This window comes from Anabrus simplex, chromosome 1, assembly GCF_040414725.1.
Source record: "Anabrus simplex isolate iqAnaSimp1 chromosome 1, ASM4041472v1, whole genome shotgun sequence".
NCBI lineage: Eukaryota > Metazoa > Arthropoda > Insecta > Orthoptera > Tettigoniidae > Anabrus > Anabrus simplex.
Window position 1 is genome coordinate 827,533,069 of NC_090265.1, and position 11,905 is coordinate 827,544,973.

An 11,905-nucleotide genomic window follows, 5' to 3' on the forward strand; every position below is an offset into this window, starting at 1 on the left:
TGGCACCGCTGGTGGTATTGGGTAAGATAGATGCATTGATAGCTTGGATGTAGCGGCATTTCACGAATTTTTGCAGCGTATGTGAGGAGTAACTGCTGCCTCCTTATCCGTAAAGGTGGAACTCCCGCTTCAGCGAGTAGGCTGGGAATGGGGCTAGTAAGGAAAGCACCCGTTGCCAGCCTTACTCCACTATGGTAAATACTGTCTAAAAGGCTCAGCATAGATTTTGATGCTGATCCATAAGCCGCACTTGCATAGTCAATCCGGGAGAGGATAGTAGCCGTGTAAAATCGTAGCAATACCGCACGGTCAGCCCCCCACGAAGTGCCGCTGAGAAACTTAAGCATGTTAAGTCTCTTCATGCAGGCAACCTTCAGCTAACAGATGTGGGACTGCCACATAAGTCTCTTATCAAAATGGAGACCCAGGAATCTGTAGGTGTCAACCACTGGTAAGACACTGTTTCGCAAGCAGAGCTCTGGTTCGGGATCCACAAGCCGACGTCGACAGAACTGTACAACTGAAGTTTTTGCTGCTGAAAATCGAAAACCGTGTTGCAGGGCCCATCTGTCGACTCGGTTAATAGCTTGCTGTAGCTGTCTCTCAGCAAACGCCACCCTTCCGGAGCTGTAATGTAGAGCTAAGTCATCTACATACAGCGAAGGAACGACCGCGGGCCCAGCAGTGGCAACTATGCCGTTGATGGCGATTGTGAACAGCGTGACACTCAGTACCAATCCCTGAGGTACTCCATTTTCCTGAACGTAATATTGAGAAAATGCATTCCCCACATGGACTCGAAAGAGATGGAGAGACATGAAGTTCTCAATAAACGTTGGCAAATTTCCCCGAAATCCCTACTGGTGTAGTGTGGAGAGAATCCCATATCACCAGGTAGTGTCGTAAGCTTTCTCCAGGTCAAAAAACACGGCGACTAGGTGTTCCTTCCGGAGAAAGGCCTCCTGAATGGTGCTCTCCAGTCTGACCGGATGATCAGTGGCAGACCGATGAGAGCGAAAACCACACTGGTAGTTAGACAAGAGACCCTCCTTTTCCATGGCTCACACAAGACGCCGGTTAACCATCCTTTTAAATAGCTTACAGAGGCCATTTGTAAGGCATATTGGCCTATAACTATCCAGAAGTTTTGGATCTTTACCTGGCTTGGGAATTGGTATCACAATTCCCTCACGCCATTGAGATGGAAACACTCCCTCACTCCATATTCTGTTGAATAGGGTGAGGATATCCTTGAGACATCTGTCACTCAAATGCTTAAACACATACTTTTCCCACGTAGCTTTCTTACTTTCTCGAATCAAAAAACGGGCCTTCGCACGCAGACGCTTAAATGTGATATGATTGGCCATCGTAGGATTCCGACGATAATGCTTAAAAGCCCGTCGGCGATCACGTATGGCTGCTGCAATTTCGTCCGCCCACCATGGGACCTGTTTCCGGCGACGAATACCGGACGAGGAAGGAATTCTTTCCTCTGCAGCAGCCAAAATTCCAGTAGTAATGGAAGAAACGTGGTCGTCAACAGACTCCAGCATATCATCAGCCATCACTGCGCGTTTTGTAAATTCTGGCCAATTTGCCCACCGAAGTAACAAGCGCTTAGGTACTTCGGACTGTCTTTGATTCAAGAGAGACAGAATTATCGGGAAGTGGTCACTATCACAGAGGTCGTCGTGTACTTGCCACCGTAGCAGGGAAACTAGCGCACGGCTGCACAAAGTGACATCCAGGTGTGAGAATGTGCCATGCGCGCTACTGAAATGTGTCGGTTCCCCTGTATTAAGCACACAAAGATTAAATAAGTTGATCATTCGCTCGAGCATCCTCCCCCTAGAACAGGAAGACAGAGAACCCCATAGTATGTTATGGGCGTTTATGTCTCCCAGCATGAGGAAAGGAGGAGACAGCTGACTGATCAAATCTTGCAGTGCACGAATATCAAGGTTATAATCCGGTGGAAAGTACACGTTGCAAACCGTTGTCATTACTGGCAACGGAGTGCGAACTGCAACTGCATCTAGCTGAGTACGGAGCGGTACTTCTTCGCTAAAGATGTCGGAGCGAACTAGGGTACAAACGTCCCCAGTTGCCGTGCCATCCATAGCTACTCTGTCTTTGGAAAAAAGACTGTATCCTCTCATAGTCGTGTCGTGTCCAGGTCTCAAACGAGATTCCTGTAGGCAGACTATGGAGGCCGCATAGACGGATATCAATTGACGTAACTCAGGTAGGCGACAGTGGTAACTACTGCAGTTCCACTGCAATAGTGCCATTGTGTGGATCGGTAAGACTTCAAAATTAGAGCAATTTCTTGCCCTTCTTTTTGTCCATTACCTGCCAGGTTCCGCCGTCTAAATCGGTTTCATTTTTGTCGCAATCACCATCCTCGACAATGAGTGGTTCAGTCTCCATTGTCTCCTGAGAAGAAGGAGGCATGGTGACTGGACCCTCCGCGGACGGTGATCTCATTGTTCGAGCACAGTGGGCCTTCTTCCTGGGAGAACTAGGTTCTCTAGAAAGTGATCGAACAAGAGGGCATCAGGGCCTCTCGCTCTTGCCCACCGTTTCTTTCTTTTTTGGAGGAGAGCCGGCAGATGGCTTGCCGGATTTTTTCGGGGATCCTATGGACCCCGACTGAGTTGGAGAAGGCTTCTTCTCCAATGTTTTAAGGGAGCTCTGTGGCTTCACCTTCTCCTCCTTTATGATCTGGGCATTGGAAGGAGGGCTGGACTTTCCAGCCCTATTTGGGGAAGTCTTCCCCCCCCCCCTGTTGGGGGAGGACTTCCCAGCCGAACGTTCCTGGGAAGAGCCCTTCCCAGGCAACGTCTACAGTAACGCTCTTTTCAGTCCTTCGCTATTTGAAACTCCAGTTTCTTTACTTATTGAATTTTGTTGCTGGCTTTGACTTTTCGATGCATTTTCGGTACTGGTGTTCGTACAAAACTCTCTGGAGTGATCCGCACGTTTGCGACCTTTTCAGCGAAGGAGATGGAGAACTCCCGAGCAGCCATGGACTTGAACTTCCTCCGGGCGTCTGGATAAGATAGCTTATCCAGCGTTTTTATCTCCTGGATCTTCTTCTCCCGCTTGAAGGTGGGGCACTCCTTGGAGATTGGAGCATGCGTACCCGGGCAGTTGACGCACACAGGTGGTGGTATGCATTCAACCCCAGCATGCTCGCACTTCCCACACATTTTGCAGGTCGTCGAACCTGTACATCGCAATGAGGTGTGGCCAAACTTTTGACAGTTATAGCACCTCATTGGTGCCGGAATATATGGACGAACAGTCAGGCGATACATTGCCACTTTTATCCGTTCAGGTACGGTCTCGGCGGCGAAGGTAAGGATGAAAGCATCCGTATCGAGTAGCTTATCACCCACACGCCTCTTCAACCTCTTCGCGTCGGTTACACCCCGAGGTGCTAGGTATCAGATCATCGTATCATCGGAAGACTTAACCAAATCCCTGTGGAATATAACTCCCTTGCAGGAGTTAACAGTTTGGTGCTTCTCGATTTTCACCTCTACCTTTCTGAATAACTTGGCTTTAAGTAGCCGTCTGGACTGTTCAGCCGTAGATGTCTTGACAAGTACGGATCCATCGCGGAGCTTGCGCATCTCGTCGACTTCACCAGCAACAATTTCTTACGATGGAATTGCTGATCATGAAAGGACATTCATCAAGAAAACTCTTACCATCGACCCTGGAAGCAACCAGGAATCGAGGAAGGCGTTCGTCACTTACATAATCCACTGGAACTGGAGTATACCGCTTGCGTTTCATACCAATCTTGGATGCCGTTTTTTGAAGGGTGCCACCCTTTGAAAGTGTTGAATGAGAAGAGAGTGGTTCCATTTTTTGGTCCCACGAGTACTCACAGAAATATGAGGTCGACCTCCGGCAGAGCCAAGGAGATTTACTGGAGGCAAGGCTATATACTCCAGAGGGCACCCGGTATCTGGAGGGGGTCGCTTGGAACTACTCTCCCAGTAGCCATGCATCACCTCGCCACGACCCGAAACTTGTGATTGGGGGAAGATAAAACCTCCGTACTAACCTAATTTTTTTTTTTCTGTAATGTCTAACCTAATCTACCCGAGGCAAAGAGGGTGGCCAGACAGGAAGAGGAATGAAATTAAAGATGGTGAGAATAGAAGGGTAGAAATAGTGATGAAGAATAAAGACCACAGACACCTCTCAAGCAACTCGGGGAACACCTTGTTAGTCTGGCCCTACACCGAGGCCTATCCAGCATGGGTAAGCCTGAGCTGGCACAGCCCTTGGGATCAACAAGCACACAAGCCCCCACACCGACTTCAAGGTCATGGTGTCCCTAGAGGGGGGGACAAGCCTAATACGGGAGGACTGAGCCAATGAGTACTAGGACTCACACCCTCCAGTCACCCACAATAGCATGTACCCCACAGCATGCACAGAGCACTAAATATAGGTAAAAATAAATAAAAATAATGAATAAGAATATGTCCTCCTGGCATTCGGTTGTGCGGGGACCTGTGTTGTCATGCGGATACTACTGCCCGGGTACATGCCACTCCCACCCGCTGCTTCCTGGGTGTTTACTGACACAGGCTTTTGAGCATAGTCACACACGTAGGAAGTCCATCTCCGAGCAGCACTCACATCAAAAATTTTGAAATGGTCTACAACTGACCCTCGTAAAAACAATAAAAAATAAAGAGAGGACCATGGCCACATTACCCTTTTAGTCGCCTTCTACGACAGGCAGGGATTACCTGTCGATGTATTCAGCCTCTCCCATCCACAGGAGGTCTAACACATTATACCAAACCGCAATCCATGTCCGGGCCCAGGTTGCCCCTTTTAGTTGCCTCTTACGACAGGCAGAGGATACCGCGGGTGTATTCTACATGTGTGTCCCCCCACACACAGAAGGGTGTCTTAAAATGTGTCCTATCATTCTATCTCTTCTTCTCATCAAATTTAGCCAAATCGATCCCTCACTAATTTGATTCAGTATATCTTCAATTGTAATTCTGTAATAATAATAATAATAATAATAATAATAATAATAATAATAATAATAATAATAATAATAATAATAATAATAATAATAACAACAATAATCATTGTAAGTTCCCAGCTACCATGGCGCCGATCTTTTGAAGTGGTAGCATCTATACGGCCTGCCTTTCAATGTCAACATTCCTGTTAGATCTAGCAACAAAAGCAGAATTCTACTGGAACGGATACTATGACTGAGTTAATTTAATTTAGTCGGGTGATGCTGAGTGTGCCACCAGAGATCTTTAACATGCCAATAACAGCAAGGAATGTTAAGATTTTTGACTATCCTTCAAAACTCAACCACCTCAGCCAGGATCAAAGCTGCAAACTTGATATCATTCCCCAGTCAACCTTCTGAAAACAGTTCCAAAATTTCACACAGTTTTATAATAATGATCATCATTGGATGGTCTCAGCTACCATGGTGCAGACCTTTTGCACCACTGTACGATTGAGGCAGCTGCCAGAGTTTTCCAATTCCTCTTTCATCATCCATGTAGATGAAACTCCTGGGTCAGGCAGTGGACCAGTGACTTACTTGACTTGACTCAATTCCTTTCACTCTGGTGTGGAGCATAGGGCACATGTTGGAGCTCTCCATCTGACCCTGTTCATTACCATCTTCTTGATATTAGTCCAGGATTACCCAATAGCTGTCACCTCTGATTCAATAGTCCTGCGCCAGGTCGTTCTCGGTCTGCAAAACATTCTTACATTCCAAAAGCCCATTCTTGTCCTTGCTTTCAAGCCTAAGGTCAATGAGGTATCCGTCTATTATGTGTTTCAGTAACTGTGCAAATTGTTTCTAGGGTGGGGATGTTAGCCCTACACCCAAACCCCAACCTGGAGGACCAGGTCATTTGATTTTTGGGGTTTCCGTCCCCTAGGTCAGTTGCTTCCACCACAGCTAAAGAGCCTGACCTACCCCCGATTTAGTATCAAGATTGTCTCCTCCAGAAGAGCCGACTTCACCACGTCTATGAGGGTGGACTAGTGACCTCCATTTTTTCCTCTCCTTCTGCCATTCCTTTCTTTCCACGAAATTGGCATTGTGGAATAAAATTGTTATTTCTCTAAAATTATTATCCCCTAGCCTCCTTCGTTCAAAATAGCTATAATAATATATTTCCCTTGGCAATCTCCTGGAAACAAAATTATACAGAGTTCTGTCATTCTTCTCTCAATGTCTAGTAACCTCCCAGGTTAGGCCATGGATCAGTGACCTCCATTTTTTTCTTTCCTTCCATTGTTCTTCTCTAAATATTCTCTCCACCTCCACCTGTCATTTTTCAATTTCCTCCTTATGTCATCCTTCCATCTCTTCTTTGGTCTTCCTCTCAGCCTCTTTCTCTCCAATCTCTCCTCCTAAATTTTCCTTGGAATTCCCCGCATCATCCATTCTTTTAACGTATGCAAACAACTTTAGGCGATCCCTTCCAGTTTTATCTCCTAGTTTTTCTATACCAATATTTTCTCTCTCATTGTTTCACCTTCCACACTTCTGAGGAATTTCATTGCACAGTCTGGATTTTGCTCCCCTCTCTGGAGGTCATTATCTAAGTATCAGCCGATCAGGTCAGTACTGATCTAAAATAAGCCACGTAAAGGATTTTCTTACAATTTATATCCCCTTTTTGTCAAATAGAAAGCTTGCTCCTTGTGCAGTGCATTTGTTGCAGAAAGGTGTTGCGTGCTGGTCTTGTGAAGCACTCTTGAAATATTAAAATTCCATTTTCTCAGAATTGGGTGAGAGTTGTGCCTTCAATTTGAACTGGTGAAAGTTCTTGCCATGACCTGCACGTGTACTGAAAACGGATCAAATTGGTGGAGACACATTGGTAAGGTCTTCTTGTGTGCTAATTTCACAGTAGGTATGATAAATGCTGAGAAGTATTCTTACAAAATGATCTAATACTCATGTTCCAGGATGTCTCACTGGACACTTGGAACAGATGTGGTATCAGCATGAGTTGTCCAGCTCACTCTGCGATTACAAGTACAGTACCACTTGACTGAACGTTCAATAGACACTGGATGCACCTGATAGATAAATTGGACAGCCTATTCACCCAATAAGACCATTTGAAGTCAATGGAGCACAGATGCAGCCAGGGTCTGAAAGAAACCCTCCTTAAGGCCAGTTCTTCCTTGCTGTCTACAGCTCTTCCTTTGAGCTTGGGTGACCATAGCATTCCCATTGAGTCCTCTTCATCAGACACCAGACATTCTCAATGGGATGTATGCTAATAGTTATCAGGTGTCGGTGAAAGAAATGACATGTTTAGCTGATGGTAAAATATCCAAGTGGTCTCAACAAAATGAATATTTATTAAATTATACAGGAGCCACTCCAAGTAGTTTTAGTGTTGATTGTGTACAAAGAAATGTATTAAAAAATGCTCAACCAGCTCACAGAGTTTCGTGAGGTAATCAGTGAAAGCAGACTCTGTCTTACCTCATATTTTTAAGGGAACAATTTGGAACTTTGCACTAAAAGGAAGAAGAATTACTCAAAAAGTTTTGTTTGGAACTGAGAAAGCAAATTATTTACTGTTAGGGAAGTTACATGTAATTTAGGGAAGTTTCAAAGTGATAACTTAGAAGTACCGATAGCTTAGTGGTTGTAACTATAATGTTACTACACATCAAGTCCTAGAAAGTGAGATGAAAATTAGGATTTAGGGTGTTCTAGGCTTGCGGTGGTGGTGGTATGGAAAAGTGCAGTTTGGTTGTAGCCAATTAGAAATGTCAGATTCCACCTAGACAGGTGTTGTTAGGTCCAATATGGAAGTAATAAACAAGTTAGGCCCTATATTCACTTTTATAATGTGTTTTTGGTTGGTATTTTGAGATGTCAGGGGTAATATACAATTCTGGGTATACAGTAAGAAAAATATCCAGAAGGATAAGATGTGACACATGTTTAGATCTCCTACAGAGTAACGAAAAAGATGACTCCTATTTTGAAAAACTTCAGAGAGGTGGGTTAGTGGTGCCATCAGATTGTGTTGTGTGTGTGTGCATAACAATGACAGGAATATTTACCTTGTTAGTATCTGAAGACTACCTGGATTCTGAAAATCATTAATTTCTCTTTTCTCTATCTAGAACTGGTTTAGGAAGAGATGAAAATTAATAGTTCTTGTTTGAACGCCGTCACTGTGGGCGTGAAAATAACGTTCTAATAGATTGTTTATTATCTACATTTTCCAATGTTGTGTTAAATAATTATAGAAAGCAGACGAAGAACACAAGTTATGTCAGCAGTGAGGATAAAAACATTAAGTAGAGGAAGCTGTCAACGCTCCACAATAATTGAGTTTGTGAGTACCTGGTACCACACTGTTCTTAAAGCGTTTTGTTTTTACTCATGTAAAATGTGTAGGCCTATTTCTAACTTCACTGAATGCAATTACTGATGTATGCATTTCTTAGGATCATTTTATGAAGAGTGTGCATTTATTATAATCATCATGTTGGTCTAAATGTAGTGAAGGTGTGTGATGTCATTCAAAGTTGGACACGCCCCCTTTGCTCTCGGCCTCCGCTTGACAGATAAGTACAGCATTGCCAAGCGTACCTTCCGACTTTAACTGTATTATCGGCACACTTTTTAGCAATAGATTTACACCCTAGTACTGAATCGGTAGACCTTGGCAATCTTCGAGATTCGTATTGGCAACCTTTGAACACAAACTATGAATCGATTATGCATCGCCGTGCGACATCTGGCGTACACTATACGTACTAGTACTGTTGTTTACACAGCAAAGCCAAACTAAAGAATCCATGCTAGGAACAAGATTTGTACCGAGAAATGTCATATAATGTTACCGTATATAATGTGTGTGTGACACAGTTGTTGGCTTAAGATAATAAAGGTTTAGAAAATTCATATCGATCGATCATACTATCGATTCAATTCTGATTTCATTTCCATTCAGTTGGCAGTACTACCGGAACTGGGAGAGCTCCCTCCTTACTCCTCACTCCCGTAAGCAAATCTATCGATAAAAAGTGTGCCGATAATAGACGGCTCTGTAGATCTGACTAGAGACAAGAATATTGGGCTGGACTGGTTAGGTTGAGTCAGTGACAAGATCATTAGGCTACAGGCAAGCAAAGGACTGGGGCTGTCAGCCCCGAGATTAAAGCTGTGAAGAGGCCCATAGGTTTCTACAATCCCACTACAGTACGCAGTTAACGACAAGACATGGTCTGGATCTCTTAGGTCCAGCTAGTGACAAGACCATTGGGCTGGACTAGTTAGGTTTGGCTAGTCACATGACCATTGGGCTGAGTGAGAGAGGGGAGGGCAAGCAAAGTGGGCATGGCAAATGAAAATTAATTCAATCCCAGGTGGCAGATTCCCTATCAATTGTTTACCTAGCTTTTCCTTAAATGTTTTCAAAGAACTTGGAAATGTATCTAACATTTCCCTTGATAAATCACCTTACTCCTCGCCCTATAAATGAATATTTGCACCAATTCGTCCCCTTGAATTTCAACTTTATCTGCATAGGCTATAATGATCTTCCCCACTTTCAAAAGCTTCACTCAAGCTAATTAGTCTACTAATGTCATTCCACGCCATCTCTCTACTGACAGCTCAAAACATATCGCTTAGTCCAGCAGCTCATCTCCTTACGCCCAAGTCTTCCCATCCCGAAGTTTTCAACTATTTCGTACCATTATTTTTTTTGTCAGAAATCATCAAGAACAAATCGTACCGTTATCCTTTGGACCTTTTCCAGTTCTCATATAACGGAATCCTAGTGTGGGTCCCATACACTGGAACCATAAGCCTACTGTAATTGGGGTATAGGGGTCTTACCAGAGACTCCTCGCCCTATAAATGAATATTTGCACCAATTTGTCCTCTTGGATTTCAACTTTATCTGCATAGGCTATAATGATCTTCCCCACTTTCAAAAGCTTCACTCAAGCTAATTAGTCTACTAATGTCATTCCACGCCATGCCCTCTCTTATATATCTTACAACCCCTAAATACTATAACCATGTGAAGAGATCTGTAACCTTTCTTTTAGCCTCGTTAATGTGATCACTCCATTGAAGGTCATTCTTTATTAACACCTAGGCACTTGCAGTGATCCACGCGAAGTACTATCACCCCGTTAACACACATTGCACCTACCTACCCAACTGTCTTTAAACAATATGACATGTTTCATGTTCATTACAGGTGAATGAAATCTGAGTCATAAAACCAACAGAAATTAAGTGAAAACATGGATCTGAAGAAGGTGGATGAAATGTGTTTTGACATAAAAGGGACTGTACTAATTAAGTATTCTGAATGGTTTGTCATTCTCAGGAAAAAAAAAGGAAAGACATATTATGTAAAATGTATTCAGTGATAAATTATGAACCCGAACCTGATGAGTATGGGAAGACCACCGGGCTCCTCTTCTCATAGCAGTCAAAATTATGGTCATTTCTCCTTGCACCACGTAAATACCATTCCCCGGACACGTCATCTTGCAGTTTTGTATTCATATAATCGTCTACTTTGGATACACTCAACACAACACAGAACTATCGTCCGATTCCCTCGGCATTTAACCAGGAACTACCCTATCGACGAATAACACCTTTTCATCATCGACATATTCATCCAAAACATCCCTCGAAACACACTGTCAAATCCACGGTGGAGGCGAGCCAAAGAAACCTCACTGAACAGGTACTCCGCGGTCAAATCAAAGAGATTGCATTAAAATTTTGCAGCAACAGTGTCGGTAGGGGACTGAAACAGCCATATTTCGTTCATGAAGACGTGTGATTCCCGTGAAAATAAAGGAACTGGGCTTGTATTGTAAGAATTCTGACATTAGTTTGTGTTTGCCAAAAGATACAAAATAGCTTGCATATAATTTTAAAATATTTGATTTATAGGTTCCTTAAAAATACCAAACAACTTAGAAATTTTAACTTTGTTAATGTCAAAAAACAGATTCTTCGAGAAAATTAGAAACAATGTTTCCTGCTTAAATGATTCAGCATTATGCCCACCGATTTTTAAAACCTATGATAAGATTATGATCTTGCAAATTTCTATCCAACTTTTAAGTTTGCCGTTATTCAAAGAAAACCTTTTGTGAATGGCCCACTTTTGTACTCAGAAATTATAGTCTTCTACTGTTGGTGACATTATAGTTGCTCTGGAAGTAGGTTATTGTTGGCAGGTATATATCAGCAAATATAGTAGAGACAATACGCGACACTCAGCGATATATCGAGGGACAGCTATTAGAGCTCTCTCTAGCGGGTAGACCTGAGAACTACTGATTCTGTCATAAGGGAACGTGTATTTGTGTGTGAAGTTTTTGGTGTTATTTATGCGTTTTCAGTGAGTTGACATAATTAAATAGTAGCGTGCGTCATTCCTTGATATCTCTTCTCAACATGAGGGGAAAGGTATGTGCTGTGTTTGGCTGCAGTAACTATGAAGAAGAGAAGAATGCGCGGTCTTTCTTTCGCTTCCCTCGTGACAAGAAAATGTAAGTTATATTGTTTTTGTATATATATTCTTCCAGAGACAAAGAGATTTTTATAGTACTTCATAATTTTCTGACCTGCTCGACCCATATTTTAACTGGCTTAAAATATAATACGCATATATTATTGTATAGTGCAGCAGTTAACCTTCAATACCGATTTGTTGTTGTAGGTGTGATCTGTGGGTTTAGAAATGTCACAGAAGTGATTTCGATAAGTTCTACAAGAAAGAAGGGACGTTACGCTTATATAAGAATTATAAGATCTGTTCAGATCATTTCCAGGCCAGCGACTTTAGAAATCCTCGACTATACA

General features: G+C 43.1%; 1 protein-coding gene across 1 annotated transcript in view; it reads right to left on the bottom strand.

Annotated features, from left to right (window-relative positions):
* garz (Sec7 domain-containing protein garz) overlaps positions 1-10,747 on the bottom strand; it is a 332,880-nt gene extending 322,133 nt beyond the window's left edge. Inside the window, exon 1 of the mRNA XM_067136362.2 lies at positions 10,468-10,747. Within this exon, the coding sequence (XP_066992463.2) occupies positions 10,468-10,569 (102 nt within the window). The 5' untranslated portion in view covers positions 10,570-10,747. The remainder of the gene's footprint in view (positions 1-10,467) is intronic.
* Between the last annotated feature and the right edge of the window lie 1,158 nt (positions 10,748-11,905).